The sequence below is a fragment of the Nomascus leucogenys genome, chromosome 4 (genome assembly GCF_006542625.1).
Source record: "Nomascus leucogenys isolate Asia chromosome 4, Asia_NLE_v1, whole genome shotgun sequence".
Classification (NCBI taxonomy): Eukaryota; Metazoa; Chordata; class Mammalia; order Primates; family Hylobatidae; genus Nomascus; species Nomascus leucogenys.
The window spans coordinates 61,714,655-61,738,123 of record NC_044384.1 but is presented as its reverse complement, the minus strand read 5'-3'; the positions used below and the strand labels follow the sequence as shown (position 1 = coordinate 61,738,123).

At 36.5% G+C, this 23,469-nt stretch overlaps 1 protein-coding gene across 3 annotated transcripts in view; it reads right to left on the bottom strand.

Moving 5' to 3' along the window:
- Positions 1-360: 360 nt before the first annotated feature.
- Positions 361-23,469, bottom strand: part of SMCHD1 (structural maintenance of chromosomes flexible hinge domain containing 1) — a 154,010-nt gene continuing 130,901 nt past the window's right edge. Inside the window, exons 45-48 of one of the 3 annotated variants that reach the window (XM_030810685.1) lie at positions 20,765-20,936; positions 9,273-9,431; positions 8,851-8,965; positions 361-2,813 (exon numbers count right to left, since the gene is read on the bottom strand). In XM_030810685.1, the coding sequence (XP_030666545.1) occupies positions 2,789-2,813; positions 8,851-8,965; positions 9,273-9,431; positions 20,765-20,936 (471 nt within the window). In that variant the 3' untranslated portion in view covers positions 361-2,788. Of the gene's footprint in view, positions 2,814-8,850; positions 8,966-9,272; positions 9,432-20,764; positions 20,937-23,469 lie in introns of those variants that run through there. The other 2 variants (XM_030810686.1, XR_004029653.1) reach the window with 2 other exon arrangements.

The window sequence follows — 23,469 nt, the reverse complement described above, 5'->3', positions numbered from 1 at the left end:
CCAGTTTCACGGCATGAAAATTAAACATTCAAGTTTTTTACTAAAATGTATTATTTGAAAATTCTATACTAAAAATACAATGGAATTAACCCCATCAATTTCATAATGACTATAAAGTAATCAAGTCATAAAGCCAAAGTATAGACAGTTTAGAAGACTGAACTTTTTTTTAGCACTAATATTTAACAATAGGAGCCAATTTCACTTAAAATAATCTGAATGTTATATATGCAACAAATTTTAGTCTCTATAAAGAATCTTATACCAAAAACTCCATAAAAATGTTAAGTAAATTGAGCCTATTTTTACCATAGGCCTGGCCAAATGTACGCATGAAACCTGATGAACATAATGTGCAAAAAGGCTTGGAGAGAGTTTTATTTCAGTTACTTCAAAATACAAGTAGGCTATTATTTTCCTTTGGAAGAAGAAACCAGAAAAAAAACTTCCTGATTGTAACATTGTGACAAATTTCAGATTATATAACACATAACACAGGATAAATGGCTGTAGCATTAATTTTTTTCTCCAGTTACATTCCTTTATACTAAAAGACTAGTATTAAATCTTAGAAGAAAATTTCAATTGTTCTTACATGTTACATATTAAACACAAAAGCAATTTATTATTATTTGGTACAATATGAACCTCAGTATTTGCTCAAATGTAGAAAAGGATTCCTTAATATGCTGAGAAATATCCTTAGATAAATCCAATTGTGAAAATATAGAAAAACTTTTTACTGTAATTACTGGGAACCACAAAGTTAATTTTTACAGGGTAGAAAAACTCCACAAAAATGGATATTCATACTTAAAACCTTATTTTACTGATAGAACATTCTTTCCAGTATTATAAAATGAACAAAAATGTACAGATATGGGCTTGGTGCTAGATAATATCCATAGAATTCACCATTTTAAGCAATAAAAATTGGCATGTTGGTGCATGTCTGTAATCCCTGCTACTTGGGAGGCCAAGGCAGGAAGATTGCTTGAACCCAGGAGTTCAAGACTAGCCTGGGCAAGGTAGTGAGGCCACTGTCGCTCAAGGGAAAAAAAAAGACATGTTTTTAAACACGCTTCTAATAAAAAGAATTTTTAAAACCAATTTTTTTGCTTCTAGATAGTCTCAATGCCTTGGATTTAAAACATGACTCCTTCTTGATACAATGAATTATAAAAGCAAACTAGTTCCACATATTAATTATACTTTCAAGTCTAGTTCCTAAAAAGTCATTTCTCTTTAACCTTTCTCACCTATCAATCATTTTCATATAATCTAATGTCTAAGGACTCCAAATATTGGTACGGGGTGAGTATCCCTAATCTAAAAATCAGAAACAAGAAATGTTCCAAAATTCAAAACATTTGAGCGCAGATATGACACACAAGGGAAATGTTCCTTGAAGCATTTCCAATTTCTAATGAAAGATTTTTGGATTAGGGATGCCAAATTGGTAAATATAATGCAAATATTCCAAAATAATAATAAAAAAACCCCACAAAAAAACAAAATCCGAAACACTTCAGGTCCCAACCATTTTGAATAAGGGATACTCAACCTGTAGTACTATGGGAGCCAATCTTCCCTACAGCTAATTCTATAATTACCATTTTGTTTCCTCTGTAACAACAAACAGTTTAAATAATTTCCAATTATAAAGATAGGTTAACATCATCACAGTTTTTTAACAAGATAACCTTTACGAAGCTTCCAATTTTAAAAAAGAAAAACACTTATCATCTATTCAGTAGGGAAGAAACAATCTTATTTATTAATGGCCTGCATATTTAGAAAGGGTTTAAAAACACATACATTTCCTGGGACACAAACTTACCAAATGTATGTCCTTACAAAATAACTTCACAGATCAATAGTCTTGAACTTACACAAAGACATATATATGACATACATTAGGTTAATATACATTTCAAATGTTTTTGCAGCAACTTTCTACCAGAAAGTACATTAATGTGAGAATGTATGTTCTCTTTAACCCCTTAAAAATAGTAATAAAAAATTACAAAATAATGTAAATGTAAAATTAAGGCTGAGACTACATATTCTAGTATTAATAAAGTCAAACAAACAATAGTTATAAAACTTGGTGCTGCTGAATATTTTATATATATATATACATATATATATATACAGGATAAGTCTTTTGAAATTTGAAATGCTACCACTCTCACAAGTTCACTCATCGATTTAATGTTGTTCTGGGTATCTTAACATTTCAATTCCCAAATACCTGTGCTTTTAAAATTTTTATCCTGAATTCTGCATTGAGTTTCCTCACATATTTACAATTAAATATCTAGCCTCTAGAACCTCCCTTACACAAAAGACAAAACATCTTTGTTAAATAAATTCACGCAAAAGTAATAAAAAGGTTTTCAAGAAACAGTTCTAACATGTTCATTATATTTATACTGAAAAATAGTACACACACTTTTCTTAAGGATTAATAAATGCCATGTGCCAGTTTTACAGTCACTGCCACATTAGCGCATTTTCCTCTTACACATTTGCAAGGTAGTGACAACCAAAGGGCATAATGTCTGGAATAATTCCAGTAAATCCATAATGTCCAGTAAGATTCATAAAATTGAATGGTTGGTTGTTTCCAGTCCCATCTGAATCGAAATGGAAATTCATGCCCAGGTACTTGTATTGTCCCCAGAAATACTCAGTCTGGTAAGTCACCCTCTTGGTCTTCTGAAACAGAGATGCAGAAAGCAGGGCATTCTTATTGAGACCAATGGCCTCTTCTCTCTGTCACCTCTCACACATCTGTTTTGGTTATAATCCTGGTCAAAGAGGAAAGAAAAAAAAGTTTTATGTACCAAAGGTTTCCTTTCCCTGAACTCCCTGATCACACCTGGATGCTTAAATATCCAATGAAACCATATTCGCTTAAATATAATTCTTGGTATAAACAGATTTAATTAAATCCTTATATACAATCATTTCCTTCACATGTATGCAAAACAAGCCCCCAAATAAAGGTAGTTAACACACACACACAGTATATAACATATATAAGTAATTTGTATCACAGTGCTTTGAAATGGTATTATCTCAGACCCAAATTCTGCAGATTTTTGCTTTTACCCCTTTTTCCTTAAATAAACTTATTATTTTAAGAACAGGAATTATAATTCTTATTACAGAAAAGTAACAAAGACAAGCAAAATAAAACATATTTAATATTCATAATCTCATTCATGTAGAGATGAACACAGAGAGCACCTTGACATATATAGCTACAGATTTTAAAAATTCAGGTATATATAAAGATTTTCTAATAGTTCCCTGAACTGCCATCTCCAAATAGAAGATACATATTTTTAACAGAACTAATTTTTAATCTTTATAAGTGGAAAATGATTTAGAAAACTGAAGCCTCTATTCAAGAAAACAATGGCATCTACTGCATAGTATCATATATTGCTAAGCATATTTAATGAATTCTAAGATATTTTTTCACATTTAACATCTCTGAAATCCAGACGTACTTTATAAGGTCATGAGTTAATTTGCAATATTTTTCTTTAATGTTTCATAAAATGACATTTTTATAGTTAATGAAACCTTAAAAGTTGATGAAACATAGTATGTGATCTGTAAGCACTAACAAATATATATTCAGTATACATATGTAAATAAAAACATAAACATAAATATACAGAAACACATATAATGTACCTGTTTCCTTTCCTATTATTAAATTTGTTCCTGATTGTATGGATGAAATATACCAATATTCAATACTGTTAAGATTTTTATTTCAAATGCTCTGACCTTTTGAGAGTGTGAGATTTATTAAAGATTTATAGAGAATAGGAAAAGACTGAGGATGAGAAAATCCCTAATAGTGATTTTAACAAATTTCCTGAATATAATCAGGATACAAAGGGGAGAAAGTCACAGTCCAGAATACACCAAATTTTCAACCTAAACTTCTAATACTGCCATCACAAAGCTAAACAAACGATAGCTTTGTGTGTGTGTGTGTGTGTCTCCCCATGTGCTAAAGGCTGCACTGAAAATATGGTTCTTTGGCTAAGAACACTGACATTCTTTCTCCCTCTCCTTGATATGATACGGTATTACTATGAAGTATCTTAGTATTTTGTCAGTCACTGTTGCTGGGCATTCGATGAATTTTATTCATCCCTAGGAAATTCTCTTCCACATGATAGCATTTCCTTCTCCATTTTCTTCTTTCTAGATTACTAATAGCCTGAATTGGTTCTCTATGTTTTCTCTTTTTGTATTTGGGAAGTTTTTTTTTTTTGACTTTAGTCCTCCTATTGAACATTTTTATTTCAGCAATAATATTTGCAATCTGTTTATTCATTCTTGTCCTGGCTCCTTTCTGCTACATAGTAATTATAATTTTATAAAAGAGGTCTAGTCTCTTTACTAAATTGTCCTCCAGGTTGATTTTGTCTCTCACGTTGCTGGCTACCCTCATATGCGTGATGACTGTTAGCTGTACAATTACATTTAAGAAGAGGATTATGTTGCTAGCTGGAATTTCTTCTACTACTATAAAAATAGAACTGTTTTACCATCAAGTCTCTTCTCCGAGTGGGACTTGATGGTAACTCTAACCAGGATGGGGCAAAGCAACGTCATGGGTCCACAGATTTTGCTTTAAACATGTGGATGTTGGGCTGAAAACGGTGACTCAGGCCTGTAATCCCAGTACTTTGGGAGGCCGCAGCAGGAGAGTAGCTTAAGCCCAGGAGTTTGAGACCAGCCTGGTCAACATAGCAAGACCCCATCTCTACAAAATAAATAAGTAAAAATTGTTGAATTAAAATCAAAACAGATAAATGTGCAGGTGTAGAGCCAATTATCAGCCTTTTGGTTCCCACAGGCCAGCATTAGGTCCTAGTGTGCCAGCAACTACCAAAAGCCAATATACCAACACTTAATTCATTTCCATTGTCATCTAACTTTGTAGTGGCATCTTTTCATGCCTGGTGACAAGGAAACAAAGCTTTCAAAGTTTGGGTTGAAAATCTGGTACATTCTAGGCTGTGGCTTCCTTTCCTTTTCCATTCTGTTCCGTCCTTTTTATTTGCCACTCTCCCTGTTTGGGAGACAGGACTCCCAAACAGGGAGAGTTGCTGGACTTCTCACTCTTTTGTTCTAACTGACTCTGAGTCCAAAGTGTTTCTGGGGCTAAATCAGGCAGACTGTCTCCTATTATTTCTAGACTATTATTTCCCAATCCCTTCGCCTCTAGTATATTCTAGCCTTGTTTCTATCCTGTTATCCCCAGAAAACCTCAATCAAATGTGAACGCAAAATGAAGACATTTTCGGACATGGAAGGGCTCCAAGTTATCTTTCTACACACTTTTTCTAAGTAATTTATAAGACAGAGAAAGCCATGGAATCCAATAAATAATGGATATAATCCAAGAGAGTAACTAAGGAAGACCCAGGATGGCAGATTTACAGGAGGCCTGCACAGTTACTAGTCACTGATACAGGAGGAGGAAGATGTGATTAAGATACATAGGGAAAGAAAAAAAAAGGCAGCAATTAAAAACTCCAGAAAAATTAACAGCAAGAAAGAGTCTTAGTAACAATTGGAGTAACACTTCACGTGATTTTAAGAATAACACAGTAAGGAAGATTTATTTGAGCCTGATGTTTGGAGCACTAACTGGTGGCCTAGGTAAGAGTCATGACGTTAGACCCGTATAGAGAAGGAAATGTAATTCTAGCATACAAGTTTGCCTAGTACAATATTTGCCTGAACAATATTTACATAGTCATAATAATGTAACTTTTAAAAGTGGAGGCAACAACAGAGTAACTAAAAATTAACAGTTAAAACAAGGGTTGCCTCTGAAGGATGGAATAGGGGTAAAGATGCATAGGATACAAGATTTTATGATCATCAGCTCTTTCTATACCTGTGCTGTCCATAACGGTAGCCACCAGCCATGTGTGTGGCTCCAGAGTACTTGCAATGTAGCTAGTCAATTAAATTGAGATTTGCTGTATTCTGAATTGTGAAGACTTTGTATTTAAAAAAAAAAATGTAAAATAGCTCATTAATCATTTTTAATGTTGTTTACATGTAGAAATATTTTGGATATTGGGTTCAATAATATCTATTATTAAAATTAATCCCACTGTTCCTTTTTTCCTTTTTAATATGGCTTCTAGAGAATTTAAAATTATATGTGACTCACGTATAGTACAACACTGTAAATCTATACCATTTGATATATATACACGTATGACCGATGATCATTATACTACTAACAATATTATAAACTAAAACATAAACTCCCTCTGAATTGCTACAAAATGTTAATTAACAAATTCCAAATCAATGTCCATAGTAGTGATGTAGTAACTGGAAGGTCTAGGGCAAATTTAGTGCTGAGACTGTGGCACAAAAACATGTACCTTACATCTTAGCCTAGAACTGCACCTTGAGGAATTTCCTTAGTGGGAAATGGGTTCTGGTCTCTTAAAAAAATAATCCCACTGTTCATAAAATACTTCTTTAAAAAATTATGGCAAACCTACATAAAAGCAGAGGGAATAATACAGTGAATTTCCTATTTCAAGCTTTAGTAATGAAAACATTTGGCCAAGTCTTATTCTGATATCCTCTGCCACTTTATTTTCCTGGAGTATTTTAGAGTATATCCCAGACACCATATTATTTAACCAATATAAGAACTTTCTACAAAGAATAACTTTTACAAAGAAGACCTTTCTGTAACTATTTGGTAACCTGCAAGGATAGTTCATACACATGTCTTTTCTATATTAATATATAAATTATCACAGTCACAAGCAGGTGCCCTACCAACCAGCAATGATGACCAACAAGGGATTTTTGCATCATTTTGAACTCATAATTTCTAAAAGTTATATGTCTAAATCCACTGCAAAGAGTCTTTCTGATGCTAAACTGCCCCAACACACTTTGAATGATCAGCTTAATAGTCTGTATACACCTCATGCCCATGAACACATCATTCACATGCCTACATGTGTGATACTCAAGAGATATCAATGAACTTAAAATAGATTTTTTTTTTGCAACATGATGAGGGAGGAGTTTCATAATCTGGCCTCTGCCTCTATGTCCGACAACAGTTTGGCCCTCTCCCTCTTGCATACCATACCATGCCTTAGCCGCTAACATCTTTTCAGTTCCTCAAACATACCACACCTGTTTTCTTAGAGCATCATGCCTCCTTCCCAACCTCTGACTGAAACCAATCCCTATATGGCTGGTTCCTCCCCATCCTTCAGTTCTCTGTTTCAATGCATCTCTCCAGACAACTGATACTGTTTCCCTATTATTTTCTATTACTTCATCATTTTTTCATTCCCTATTTTCTTTTCTTTTTTTTTTTTTTTTTTTTTTTTTTTTTTTTTTTTTTTTTTTTTTTGAGACGGAGTTATGCTCTTGTTGCCCAGACTGGAGTGCAATGGTGCGATCTTGGCTCACTGCAACCTCTGCCTCTTGAGTTCAAGCAATTCTCCTGCCTCAGCCTCCCGAGTAGCTGAGATTACAGGCGTGCGCCACCATGACTGGCTAATTTTTGTATTTTTAGTAGAGACAGGGTTTTGCCATCTTGGCCAAGCTGGTCTCCAACTCCTGACCTCAGGTGATCCACCTGCCTCGGCCTCCCAAAGTACTGGGATTATAGGCATGAGCCACTGTACCCGGCCTTTTCATTCCTTATAAATAGAAAAAAATTTACTTTTTAAATTGTCCCTCTACCGCATAGAATTACAGAATTCCAACGGAGGCAAGAACCATGTCAGTTTTATTCACCCAGCAACATACAACACAGAGTGAGATTTCAAATCTTTACTGAATAAATGTAGAATATGCAGATGAATACGGCAAAGAACAACGATTCCAAACACCACAGTTTCAAGGGAATTCCTCTACAGTTGATATGAGAAAACATATTCAGGTAGAGTCTACAATTAAACCTTTTGAAATAATAAAAGAGAAACACCAGTACCATGATATTCTTCTGTGGGATGACTTTACTAACATTTAATCTAAAAGGGACAGTTTTCTTACTATGAAGTTAGGGTGGAAATGGCTGTGTTGGTTTTTTGGTGATCTAAATGGCACCTAATTCTCCAAACCAAAAATTATAAGCAATTTTAAAATAAGTGATTTACAAATGGTTTTGCATATTCTCTACTTACTAAGTTTTAAGTTACTGATCCTCTGAATGCAATGAGCCAAACAATAGACAAGCAATTTGACTCTTAACAATCACTTTTAACATAAAAATAAGATATAAACATCTCTAAATAATTAGCACAAGTTATTTAGAAGATTGAGTATCCTAAGAGAATATAACGCTTAAGTTTTATCTTCATTATTACTTTTTTTTAAAATTTAAAATATTAATTCTGGCTCAAAGGAAGAATTAGACATGAACTCATACTGTTTTTAAAGTATGATGACCCAGTCAGGTGCAGTGGCTCACGCCTGTAATCCCAGCACTTTGGGAGGCCAAGAGGGGCAGATTGCTTGAGGTCAGGAGTTTGAGACTAGCCTGGCCAACACAGTGAAACCCCATCTCTACAAAAAAATACAAAAAATTAGCCGAGCATGGTGGTGCATGCCTGTAATGCCAGCTACTCGGGAGGCTGAGGCACAAGAATCCCTTGGGCCTAGGAGGCAGAGGTTGCAGTGAACCAAGATTGTGCCACTGCACTCTAGCCTGGGCAACAGAGCAAGACTTCATCTCAAAAAAACAAAGCTATCATGAGACCCAAGAACTTTGGTAAACTAACCAAGCATAATTATCAGGTCAAACAAACTCACCTATTTTGTCTTGTAGCTTCTCGTCTCATTCTTTTAGGAGGAATTGGACAATCTGTCGTCTCAACCTTTGGTGAATGACGCAATGAGTCATTACACTTACGTATGGGAGTCATACCTGTGAAAATGGAAAATGTAGAAAGTTAACTTTACAATAAAAACAATGGAATTATATGACAGAAATGCAAACATGAATACGTCATAATTTATAGAAAAAGAATTAAGAAAGAATACTGAGAATGCCTCTTATTACTTCTGGTGAAAGAATAGTTTTTAACCATTTATCAGATAGGACTTGGAGGTTAAGAGTTTTTGTTAAGTTCTGAATTATTTGCATTCTTTTTTCTTACAGTTGGATTCTCTCTCATCATAAATATTTATCTCCATACAAAGAAAGTAGAAGTTAACAAAAAGCAAAGACTTACCTAGTTTTTCCTCTATCAGTTTGAGATTTTTCTCATGTTCATCAAGTTCTTGCTTTTTCTTCCTCATATCCGGAGTGCGAAGGTACTCTAATTGACTGTTAAGATCGTTATTCACACTGTCTAGTTTGCACACAGCAGAACGATACTGCTGAAGAAGATCTGTAAAGAAACCAAATGCATTTGATTAAATTACTGCTATTAAACCAAACTCACGTTTTAGGGGAAAAAATGAGCAACACTGGGATTTGTGTTATGGTAACATAGGGGATCGACTTTTAAAGCCGTAAAACATTCAATATAAACAAATGAAATAAAAAAGCATAGTTAAGATCCCAGCACAAAATTGTTAAATTTAATTTTCTTTGTTTGACTTAAGTTTACTTCTGTGTCGGGGAAGAGTTCTCTATATAAAAGTGCTCTGTTTTTTACTGGATCATTCTCTCTCAAGCCAATGTTTATATCTTGTCCGATATTCAGTATTCAATATAATTCCATGTGGACAAATTTTGCAGGGGGAAGGCAAATACGTTAAATACTGTATTGTTAGAAATCACTATTTCCCAAATGAAAACTGATGAGTAACGGGGTTTCTAATAAAAAGATGTGTAAGTGTAACTGACAGTGAGCAGGCTGTGGTTCAAACTTGACAGCGATGCAACTCATTAATTCTTCTTATTTTTTGTACTGTAAAAAAAGAAAATCATTGCTTCCAAAAACCATGGCTATTATTTTTAAACACAAAATTTTTAGGCCGGGCATGGTAGTTCACGCCTGTAATCCCAGCACTTTGTGAGGCCAAGGCGGGTGGATCACGAGGTCAGGAGATAAAGACCATCCTGGCTAACACGGTGAAACCCCGTCTCTACTAAAAATACAAAAACAAAATTAGCCGGGCATGGTGGTGGGCGCCTGTAGTCCCAGCCACTTGGGAGGCTGAGGCAGGAGAATGGCGTGAACCCGGGAGGCGGAGCTTGCAGTGAGCTGAGATCGCACCACTGCACTCCAGCCTGGGTGACAGAGCGAGACTCCGTCTCAAAAAAAAAAAAAAAAAAAAAAAACAACAACAAAAAAAACGAAACAGAATTTTTTAAAAACACCCTCAGAAAAATACTTCACTTTCAAAAAACTTAACTTTCCTTAAATTACTTTGTCTAAAAATGTATTACATTATTCAAATTAATGACCTGGGAAAATTTCCACCATAGAATAGTATATAGAAAAGGACTATAAAACAACATTGTTAGAATAATCCAACTTATTTTAAACTATATATACTCCCACATGTATAGACAAAAGGCTGGAAGGTGATACAATAAATTATTAATAATGTTTAATCTGTAGGTTTGGGAATTATGAGTTCTTTTAAAAATTCATGATGCTTGCCTGTATGTTCCAGTTTTTTTCCACAATGATCAAGTGTTCTTTTTGCCATAAAAATAAATTTTGAAATTCCAAAAAAGTATTACATTATTCAGGTTTGAGATTATTGCCTGTCTCCATGATTTACTAGACACTAAGTATTAAATAGTGACTATACTCTAGGCTAAGGGTTAGTAAACTACCACTCATTGGCCAAGAATGGTTTATTCAGTTTTTTGTTTTTGTTTTTTGAGATACGGTCTCACTCTGTCGCCCAGAATGGAGTGCAGTGACACAATCACTGCTCACTGCAGCCTCAACTTACTGGGCTCAGGTGATTCTCCCATCTTAGCCTCGTGAATAGCTCGGATTACAGGCAAATTGGCCAGCACACCTATCTAATTTTTGTAGAGAAGGGGTTTCACTATGCTGTTCGACCTTTGGGAGGCCAAGGTGAGTGGACTGCTTGAGTCCAGGCTGGTCTTGAACTCCTGGGCTTAAGTGATCCAACCATCTTGGGCTCCCGAAGTGCCGGGATTACAGGAGTGAGCCACTAGCCTATCCAGTTTAAAATGGTTACATTTTAAATAGTTATATACATATATTCGTAACATCATCCTTGATTTTGCCAGTTGGCTTGCAAAACCTAAAACATTTAGCATCTGGATAAGACTCTAGTCCCACACCAAGATGATCAATATCCATGGAAATGGACATATAAACATTCAAATACTTAAACATATATAAGTAGTTTATAAGTAAAACTGTGGTAGAAATTATTTAAGAGTACAGAGTACATTAGGTATAACCTAAGATATTCTATACTTTAAGGGTCAAGAGTAGTGTTTTAAAAAGAAATCTACCCAATATTCTAGAAATCTACACTTAGAATGAGTGACCAAATTACACATACACATCTGTGTGTGCTTGTGAATATATTCATATTTAAATACAAATTCTATATGTGAAACTGAGTGACGATAAGACCCTTATGTTCCTTACACTTTATTGAGAACTTTATTCTGGTCTGATTTCTAATTCCACATTAAAGCAATGTTTTCTTTTCTTTTCTTTTCTTTTTTTTGAGACACCCAGGCTGGAGTGCAGTGGCGGGATCTTGGCTCACTGCAAGCTCCACCTCCCGGGTTCACGCCATTTTCCTGCCTCAGCCTCCCGGGTGGCTGGGACTACAGGCGCCCGCCACCATACCCGGCTGATTTTTTTGTATTTTTAGTACAGACAGGGTTTCACTGTGTTAGCCAGGATGGTCTTGATCTCCTGACCTCGTGATCTGCCCGCCTCAGCCTCCCAAAGTGCTGGGATTATAGGCATGAGCCACCGCACCTGGCCTCAAGCAATGTTTTCTATGTACATAAAATAATACTTATTTTGTATGTAAATGAGTCACAATACTAAGATAGGTTATTTCAACATGTCCAGGAAAATGACTATGTGAAGCTACTAGAAACAACACAAAAGGATTGAAAGTATATCTGAAAGGCTGTTATCAGGTAAGTGTGTAAGGACTGCCCAAACATGAGTTAATAGAAGTCTGAAGCAACTTTGTCACCACTGAAGGATTTATGCAGTTAGATGCATAGGTAGACTTTCCTAAATAATATTTAGTGCTCTTCAAACTTTGTGCTCCACATAATTCTAAGAAACTTATTGGCAAAAAAACTGATAAGCACTTATGACTGGGAAAAACTACAAGAAAAAAATACACCAGAACCTCTGCTTTGACTTGCTTCAAATAACCCACCCAGGAAGGAGGATAGAGGCAAGCTGTGACAGGGTGGGTATAAATGAAACAAGACTGGCTATGTTTTAATAATCAAAGCTAGGTGACAGGTCCATGAGAGATTATCACACTGCTCTATTCCCATAACAAAACAAAACAACCTTTCCCTGAAAGCCAGAGTGCTTAACTAATCTTCGTCACTATTCATAAAAATATTAAGAGCTTTATTTAAAAAACCATAATAATTGACTGAAATATTGACAGCTTACTATTATAATAAATCAAGTATGAAAGCAATAAAGTATAAGTAATGTCTAACCTGGTCAGATATATAATATTTTGAAGTATATGAACATAATACTTTTGATGATGTCATGATTACAAACTATGTATTACAGTAGTCCCTCCTTTTCCTCATGGGACATGTTCCAAGACCCCCAGTGGATGTCTGAAACCCCCAGTGGATACTACTGAACCCTGTGCAGTCATGTGTTGCTTAATGATGGGGATATGCTCTGAGCAATGTTTCATTAGGTTATTTCGTCACTGAGTGAACACAACAGAGTGTACTTACACAAACCTACATGGTATGTAGAGCCTACAATGCTCCTAGGGTATATGGTATAGCCCATTGCTCCAAGACTACAAACCTGTACAGCATGTGACAGTACTAAATACTGTAGGTAACTATAACACAATGGTAAGCATTTGTGTATCTAAACATAGAAAAGGTAATCAACTCCATTATAAACTTATGGGACCACTGTCTTACATACAGTCTGTTTTTGACAGCCTTATGCAGCACATGACAGTACTGCTGTTTTTTTAAAAGCAAAGTTTATTTGTAAAGAAATATTTTTAACTCTATGAACTCTTTTTGTACTTTATTGGTAAAGTTTAAAGGAGCAAATAACGGGAAATATTTGGGAATATAGTAGCTCTCAGTAAGTACAGTTTCAGATTTTACAATTCAATTCAATAAATATTTTGGAAATGATTTATTATAGAATTAAACTAAGAGTTCTGACTACTGTTTCATCTTCAGGGTGTTTCTTTCTGGCCTTGGGTGGTCTTCTCACATTCATGCACTAATTAGTACTAAGCTGGATACTGAAGGGAGACCCACTGCACTTCCAGAGCTTGCTCGCTCTCTAAGGCAGCTCTTGCCTTCCCAGTAACCTGTCTGTGACCTATAGTTGTCTTGACCTTCCTGGACTCCCAGCCTGTTCTTCTCAACTTTGAGACTACTGAGCTTCTTCCTGGGTTCCCCTTGTCTGTTTTACATAGTCTGGAAAATCCCTCTAGGCAGTAAGCTGAAGCAACCACAGGGCTACTTCAGTTGATTCCTATTTCTCAGGAATCAGCATTCTTCACTGCTTGATATCCAAAGTCTTGAAAACTATTCTTTCACATATTTTGCTCAGTGCTTTGTTTTTTTGAGACAGAGCGTCACTCTGCCACCCAGGCTGGAATGCAGTAGCACAATCACGGCTCACAGCAACCTCAGCCTCCCAAAGAAGTGGGACTAAAGGAACGAGCCACCAGGCCCAACTCATTATTTTATTTTCTGTAGAGATGAGGTGTCACTGTATTGCCCAGGCTGGTCTCAAGCAATCCGCCCATCTTGGTCTCCCAAAGTGCTGAGATTATAGGCGTGAGCCACTGTGCCTGGCCTCAGTGGTTTTTTTCCTTTGGTTTGTTTGATGTAAGTTATTCCATCTTGGTGAGAAGCAGAAGTCTCTGTTCTTAGGTATTCATTCATATTTATTTTTCTTTGTATTTAAAGATCAACATGTTTAGCTGCAGAAACACCTTTTAAAACTTATTCTTTTTGTTCTTGTATATGACTTTTTTCCTCTCCCATTATATCTTCTAACTGCTTACTGTAAGATTATATGAATGCTATTATTTTTGTATGCTAATTTTATAACTTTCTCCTTTAATAAATTCTTTTAATTTTCATCTTTGATTACCTTGGGTTTTATAGGTATACTGTTATACAATCTACAAATAGTTACCACTTTATTTCCTTTCCCATTCTCATGACTTTGTTTTTTTCATTTCTAAAATTGATATATGACAGATGTACACATTTTCAGGGCACATGTGATATTCTGATACTTTATATAATGTGTCAAGATAAAATAAAGGTAATTGGGATATCCCTCATCTTAATATTTTTTCTTTATGCTAGGGACATTTGAATTATTTTCTTCTACCTGTACTGTGGTATTTTGTTTTTTGAGATGGAATCTCGCTCTGTTGCTCAGGCAGGAGTGCAGTGGTGCAATCTTGGCTTACTGCAACCTCTGCTTCCTGGGTTCAAGCAGTTCTCTTGTCTCAGCCTCCCAAGTAACTGGGATTACAGGTGTGTGCCACTATACCCAGCTAATTTTTTGTATTTTTAGTAGAGATGGGGTTTCACTCTTTTGGCCAGGCTGGTCTTGAATTCCTGACCTCAGGTGATCCACCCACCTTGGCCTCCCAGAGTGCTGGGATTACAGGAGTGAGCCACTGTGTCTGGCCTGTACTGTTTTGTCCTATACATGCCAGCCTATGATAAATTTTAATTTATAAATTAGGCATAGTAGATTAACAACAATAAAACAGAATAAAAATATACTGTAATAAAGCTATATGAATGTGATCTTTCCCTCTCAAAGTATCTTACTGTACTGCACTCACCTATTTTGGACTGTCATTGACTTCGGGTAATTGAATTTGTAGAAAGCAAAACTGCGGGCGGGGGGGGGGACTTCTGCAATTACTTATTGATTATGATAAGATGCTTTTCTTCTCAAGTTATTTATTTATTTACTTTTGAGACAAAGTCTCGCTCTGTCGCCCAGGCTGGAGTGCAGTGGCACAATCTCGGCTCACTGCAAGCTCTGCCTCCTGGGTTTAAGCAATTCTCCGGCCTCAGCCTCCTGAATAGCTGAGACTACAGGCACGTGCCACCACGCCCAGCTAATTTTTTTTATTTTTAGTAGAGACAGGGTTTCACCATGTTGGCCAGGCTGGTCTCAATCTCCTGACCTCGTGATCCGCCCGCCTCGGCCTCCCAAAGTGTCGGGGTTACAGACGTGAGCCACCACACCCAGCCTGAGTTATTATTAACATCTCTTTCTCTCTTCTGTCTACATTCTGGCTTCTACAGTGTCCTTAGTTATTTCCTTTGCATTTTAAAAGTATTTCTATTTCCAAGATCTCTACAGAAAAATTGAAATAATACAGATGCTCCTCAACTTACGATGAAGTTATGTCCCAATAAACCCATCATAACTTGAAAATACTGTGAAAGAGAGTGCACTTCCAACTTATGATATTCTCAATTTATTAAGAGTTTATCCAGACACAGCCCCATTATAAGTTGAGAAGCATACTGAATGTGTATTGGTTTCACACTATTGTGAAGTTGAAAAATATAAGTTGAAACATCCTAAGTCTGTATAGGAAACAAGAAATGGTGGGAAAAAAAAACAAAGTCTACTCTCTCACTTTTTTCTTTTCATTCCACAGGTTTAAAGGTTTAATTTTTAACGTGTGATATTTGTATTTTTATTCACCTTCCACTTAACCTTGACATAGACATTCTCCAGATTACAAATTCAATTAAAGGATTTAACATTTCTATGTTTTACTTGAAAAACAAGGCTGTAGCCAGGCAGAGTGGCTTACACCTGTAATCCCTAGCACTCTGGGAGGCCAAGGCAGGCAGATCACCTGGGCCCAGGAGTTTGAGACCAGCTAGGCAACATGGCAAAACCCCATGTCTACAAAAAAAAAAAAAATAATAACAATAATACAAAAAAATTAGCCAGTGTGGTGGCACAAGCCTGTAGTCCCAGCTATTTGAAAGGCTAAGGTGGGAGGATCACCTGATCCCGGGAAGTTAGAAGGCTATGGTGAGCCATGATCGTGCCACTGCACTCCAGCCTGGGCAACAAAGTGAGACCCTGTCTCAAAAAACAAACAAACAAAAAAAAAAACAAAGCTGTGATATTCATTTGAATAAAACAATGCCTTGCCTGTAGTTAGGATTGTTTAGGCATGTTTCCTAGAAGATCAATTATGCATTAACAGAATATTAATTTGGCCGGGGGAGGTGGCTCACATTGTAATCCTAGCACTTTGGGAGGCCGAAGTGGGCAGATCACTTGAGGGCAGGAGTTCGAGACCAGCCCGGCCAACATGGTGAAACCCCATCTCTACAAAAATATAAAAATTAGCTGGGTATGGAGGCGTGTACCTGTAATCCCAGCTACTCGGGAGGCTGAAGCACAAGAATTACTTGAACCTGGGAGGTGGAGATTGCAATTAGATCAAGCCACTGCACTCCACCTTGGGCAACAGAGCAAGACTCTGTCTCAAAAAGTAAAATAAAGATAAAATAAAATAAATGAATATTAAAAACAATAAGAAAATTTTTCTGATTGTAAAAGTGACACAATGCTCACTGAGGCAAGTCTGGAAAAATATATAGAAAGGGATAATGGAGAAAATTATCTCAATTATATAACCCAGAATTAAAAGTATATTTCTTTCTACTTTTTTCAATGTGCTAACGAATACACACACTGTTCTAAACATGAGAAAGCTATCTAACCTTTGTGAACCTCAACTTCTTCATCTATAAAATGAAGGTAACAGCAGTAAATAAGATCATTCATGTGACAACCTTAACAGGGTGTCTGCAATGTAATAATATTTTATAATACGTAAATGTCCAGTGATTTTTTTCTTCTTATGCTCTGATTTGTTCTTATACTAATCATGCAAGACAATGTATAGGCAAATTATTTAGAAAACAAATACTTTGCTTATAACTGTGCTAGCAGTTGACAATTTTTATGGTGATGGCCTTCCTCAAAATTGCTTTTGCTCTGAGAATGATTCCATGATACCCAGGGGAGGGTCTCCAAAACTGCTTTATTTGATCCTTACTAAGTCTGGTTGACCTGGAAGGTGGTGGGCATTTCTCTCTCCTAGGACTGGTGGGAGTTAAGTTATATTAAAACTTCAGGGTGAAGGTATATGGAGCTCAAGGCTGCTGACTGTCCTAGAGTCATCTTTGACTTTGTCTTGGCGGTTTCCATCTCCTTTAAATCTGTGATTTCTTCCAGTTTCCTTCCAGTAGATTCCTGTTTGGCTTAAAGTAGTCATGCATGGCTGCTATTGCTTATAACCAAAAGTACTTTATTAGTAACCTTAAATGCTCTCCTTTGAGTTCTTATCAATGAATCATTAGTGTGTATGTGGGAGTGTATCTTTGAATATATTTGTCAAGAAAGCTAAGCAACTATTAAATATGACATCTGTGTATTTTTTAAGTTCCACGGGTAATTCTTTCTGGTTTTGGGAACTACTGCCATAATATGCTTAGGTATAGAGTCTAGGCCTTTTACATTAATTCACTGACCTTGATTAAAATGTTTTCTCTGATTTCTTATCAGTTTCTTTAGATATTCACTCATTGTAGAGACTGTATGTGTCCACTGATGTCATAAACAGAACTATGACTCCTCTTCCCACCACCTTTCTCAACTACTAATTAAAAAATTTCTGAGGCTGAACTGATAGCCCCAAATGGAAATTACCTGCTACAGTTGGTTTGTCTCCACCAAAGCTCATGTTAAAATTTGATCCCTAGTATGGTGGTGTTGGGAGGTGAGGCCTAATGTTGGGGTCATGAAGGCAGATCCCTCATGAATAGATTAGTGCCATCCCTTGGGAGTGAGTGAATTCTTGCTCTGTTCCTAAAAGCTGGTTGTTTAAAGAGCCTGGCACCTTCCCTCCCCTTCCCTTTTGCTTCCTTTCTTGAGATGTGATCTTTGCACATGCCAGCTCCTCTTCATCTACTGTGATAGGAAGCAGCCTGACGCCCTCACCAGATGCAGATGCCCAATCTTGAACTTTTCAGCCAGAAGAACTGTATGCCAAATTATCTGTTTCTTTATAATTCACCCAGCTTCAGGTATTCCTTTATAGCAACACAAAACAGACTAAGACACTGCTCAAATTCCTCAACAGTAGAATAAATAAATTGTACATTTCATTCACACAATGAAGTATTATCCTGCAATGAAAATGAACTACATGCATAGTGTTGAATGAACAAAACTAGACATATAAAAAAGTATGCACTGCACAATAACAAGTATATAAAGTCCTAAAATGCGCAAAATTAATCTATGCTACTATAAGTCAAGAAAGTTGTTATCCTTTGAGTATGGAGTGGTGGTAGGGAGTGGAGGAGCCAAAAAGAAATCTTCTACAGTACTGGTGTCTCTTTTTCTTTTTTTTATATGTTGTTTTGCTCATCACCCAGACTGGAGTGCAATGGCACAATCTTGGCTCACTGCAACCTCTGCCTCCCAGGCTCAAGTGACGGTCCTCCCCGAGCTTCACAAGTAGTCGGGACAACAGGGACCCACCACCACACCCAGCTAATTTTTGTATTTTTAGTAAAGATGGGGTTTTACCATGTTGGCCAGGCTAGTCTTGAACTCCTGACCTCAGGTGATCCACCTGCCTTGGCCTCCCAAAGTGCTGGGATTACAGGTGTGAGCCACCAAGCCCAGCCTGATGTTCTATTTTTTAATACAAGTGCAGTGTTCATGTTGTGAAGATCCATGAAGCTGAATGTTCACGAAACATGCACATTTTTCTGTGTATTTTACTTTAATAAAAAGTAAAGTGGCCAGGCACGGTGCCTCATGCCTGTAATTCCAGCACTTCGGGAGGCCAAGGAAGGTGGATCACTTGAGGCCAGGAGTTCAAACCCCATCTCTACTAAAGACACAAAAATTTGCCAGGTGTGGTGGCGCATGTCTGTAATCCCAGCAACTCAGGTGGCTGAGGTACAAGCATTGCTTGATCCCGGGAGGCTGAGGTTGCAGTGAGCTGAGATTGTGCCACTGCACTCCAGCCTAGGTGACAGAGTGAGACTCTATCTCAAAAAAATAAAAATAAAAAATAAGAAGAAAAAAGTAAAAGTAAACAAAACGTTGCAAATACATACAATGAAATATGTATTACTCAGTCTTACAAAGGAAGGACATTCTAACACTTATTACAGCATGGACAGACCTTGAGGACACTATGCCAAGTGAAATTAGCCAGTCACAAAAGGACATATAAGTATGATTCTACTTATATGAAGTATCTAGAAGTCATATTCAGAGAGACAGAAAGAAGTATAATGGTTGTCAGGGAATGGACAATGGAGAGTTTATACAAAGTTTCAACTGTGCATACTGAAAACAGTTCTGGAGACAAAATGAACAACAATGTGAATGCACTTAACACCAATGAACTATACTTTTTTTTTTTTTTTTTTTTTTTTTTGAGACAGAGTCTCTGTTGCCCAGGCTGGAGTGCAGTGGTGCAATCTCAGCTCACTGCAACCTCCGCCTCCTGGGTTCGAATGATTCTCCTACCTCAGTCTCCCAAGTAGCTGGGACTACAGGTGTGTGCCACCACGCCCAGCTAATTTTTTTATTTTTATTTTTATTTTATTTTATTTTTAGTAGAGACAGGGTTTCACTGTGTTAGCCAGGATGGGCTCGATCTGTTGACCTTGTGATCCGCCTGCCTCGGCCTCCCAAAGTGCTGGGATTACAGGCGTGAGCCATCGAGCCCGGCCAAACTGTACTGTTAAAAATGGTTAAGATGGTAAATTTTATGTTATATGTCTTTTTCAATTAAAAGAAAGTTAACAACAAACTGCTCTGTGTTGGGAAAGTAGAGTTGAGTGTATCGGAATTAATTATATAAATTAAGAGCAAATAGGCTCTAAGGTAATGGATGGTAAGGAGACTTCCTGGTAAGTATACGCACTTCAGAGCACAGATGTGCAGAGACAATTATATTGGCTAATTAGATGCAAAGGGACACAGCCTGTGGAAGGGAAAAAGGGGCAGGAGATCACGTCATACACTTTCTAATAAGCCTTAATTGTTCTAGATAGTTACAAATTTCAAGATAGAAATAAGTACTATGATTATGTAATAAAATACTGACTTATTCAATAACGACAGAAATTTATTCTTTTTTTTTTTTTTTTTAAGAGATGGAGTCTTGCTATGTTGCCCAGGCTGACCTCAAATTCCTGGGCTCAAGCGACACTCGTCTTAGCCTCCCGAGTAGCTGGGAACACAGGCATGCACTACATATAAGAATGAAAATACAAAGGATAAAGCTACTATTTACATAACTCTAAACTACCTGATATAAAAAAGCTGAACGTAGTAGACAAAAACATCTTTCTTACATTTGTTACCTACTTACATTTGTTAATTTTTCATGTTAGATTCTCAAAACATAAGCTCTTAGAAAAATAAAAGAGTAAAATTAAATTAGAAATTGCTATTTAAGTACTTACTCAACTTACCTATTTGTTCCCCTAAGATCAGACACTGTTTTGGTACTGGAGCTCCAAATACCATTCCCCGAAGTTTATCCATTGGAGGAGCTTTATTCTGAAGGCCCCCAAACTTTCCATTACTTCGAATTCGATCTCCATCTCTGGTCAGCAGTGTAGGACAGTGTGTAATTTTAACAACCTATTGTAAATAAGTGAATAGTAAGTAGTGAGCAACTTATTTCAACTGCTCCAAAAAAGGAGAAATCAAAGTTTCTGAGATTAGAAATGACAGGATCACGGTAGTATTTTCAAAAAATTAGTAACTAGCAATATGTAAGATAAACTAGAGGGAAAAATCCAGAGGCAGAGAGATGAATTAGACAATTTTTCAAATGTCAGCCTAAACTAGAACAGTGACAACGCAAGTGAAAAAAGTAAATGATGGATTGATAAGTGGAAGGAAGAGGACGGGCCAGAGAGTTCTGTGTTGGAACCCATGGCAGTTAAGTATCAAGGTAGCATCACCAACCCAGTTTCCTCTGTTAGATTTAAGTTTTTTAGATGACCAAAGGATAGCAAAAGGAGAATATTACATTGAAGAAAACACAGACTGGAAAGCACCAGACTGACTCTTCCAAAGATAATACTATGGTTTTAGGTATGGGAAGATAAAGAGGTGATAATTTGAGAGTTAGGGGAACTGAAATAATGTAGAAAAACTGAAGTCATGGATGGGAAAAGATGAAGGGTTAATTAAGAATTAAATTCTTATGTCAGGTGTGGTGGCTCACACCTGTAATCCCAGCACTTTGGGAGGCCGAGGCGGGCAGATCAGGAGGTCAGGAGTTCGAGACCAGCCTGACCAACATGTTGAAACCCCATCTCTACTAAAAACACAAAAATTAGCTGGGCATGGTGGCACGCGCCTGTAATCCCAGCTACTCAGGAGGCTGAGGCAGGAGGCTTGAATCCGGGAGGCAGAGGTTGCAGTGAGCTGAGATCGCACCACTGTACTCCAGCCTGGGCAACAGGAGACTCTGTCTCAGAAAAAAAAAAAAAAGAAAGAAATTCTTCAGAGAAGTCAGAATAAAAGAAAAACACTGGATTTAGTATGTCATGATCTAGAAGAATGTTCTTGCAAAAAAGGTTCAGAAAATATTAAAAAATAAAAGTTAAACTTCATTGGTAACCAGAGACGTGTAATTCAAATAAGATATTTTTACTACTCAATATGTTAAAACACACACACACACACACACACACACACACACACACACACACACCCCTTTGGTGGGGGGCTATGGAAAAAGGGCCTTCTTGTACTGATATGCCCTGGGACAGCCCTTCTCAAAGGAAATGGGACAAGTGTTAAAAAGTTTAACATTCTGTATGATTCAGCAATTCTACTTCTAAGAATCTAATCAGGAAAAAATAGTAAAAGTGTATACGGAAATATTGTTTCAATAATGAAAAGTAGTAAACTTACAGGTCTCAACAAGTTATACAAGTAAATTATGGCACATCCATACAATGAAATAGCATACATACATTAATGAATGAAGAAGAACACTGTAATTTTTAACAAGTATAAAAACGTAGTCCAATCTAATATTGGGGCTAAATAGTCTCTGAATTATATAAATACAATATAAAATAAATGTAATTATGATGATTATTTGAAGAAATCCTGTGGTGAATTCTTTGGTAAGGCCAGTATTTACAAATTCAAAAATCATTTATTTTTACAAGAAATAACCACAACTTAATTTCTTAGTTTTGGTTTGGTTTTATATGTTTTCTAGTGGTGAACAACAACAACAAAAATACAAACTGGCTTCATGTGCTATCCACTTATCAAGATTCAGGTAATCAATGTTTCTAAGGATTTAATATCCTTTTTTTTTTTTTTTTTTTTTTTTTGAGCTGTGGTCTCGCTCGGTTGCCCAGGCTGGAGTGCAGTGGCATGACCATGGCTCACTACAGCTTCCAACTTTTGGGCTCAAGCAATTATCCCAACTGAGCCACCTGAATAACTGGGACTATAGGTGTAGGCCACCATGCCTGGTTACTTTTTTTTTTAAACTTTGTAGAGTTGGTGTCTCACTATGTTGCCCAGGCTGGTCTCAAACTCTTGCCTTCAAGTGATATTCCTGCCTTGGCCTCTCAAACTGCTGAGATTACGGGCATGAGCCATCATGCTCAGCCTAATATGATCTTAAATAAATACACTAAAATGTATAGATTTTCTATTCTCTTGTTAAGAAGCAATATGAGGGAAGAGTTATGGTAGAAGGGCAGACAGTTTGGCTCTCCTTTTATAATGATTCTGGAAATACTACTTTCACAGACAGTTTCTCAATTCTCCCTCAACCTCGATTCTACCTCACTAAGTACACTATTAGGACAAAAAAAGTCATGACAGTGTTTGCAAATTCTGCAAATTCTGGAATGAACAATATTACAACTCTGAAACCCAACAATGTTACCAAGGAATATCATAAGAGCTTTTTCTTAGAAGAGTTTTAAAATAATATTTGATTGGCAAAGTTATATATGACTTCATTTAGAAACCTGGAAGCAAGGAAATCAATATGTGCTATTATCAATTATGAAAAACAAATTCTATTCTTTTGTCACATGTGTGCTATAACATTTTTGCAAAACTAGTATTGGTATCTTTCATCAGTTTTAAGATATTTTCAGCCATTAGTTCTTCAAATATTGCCTATAAT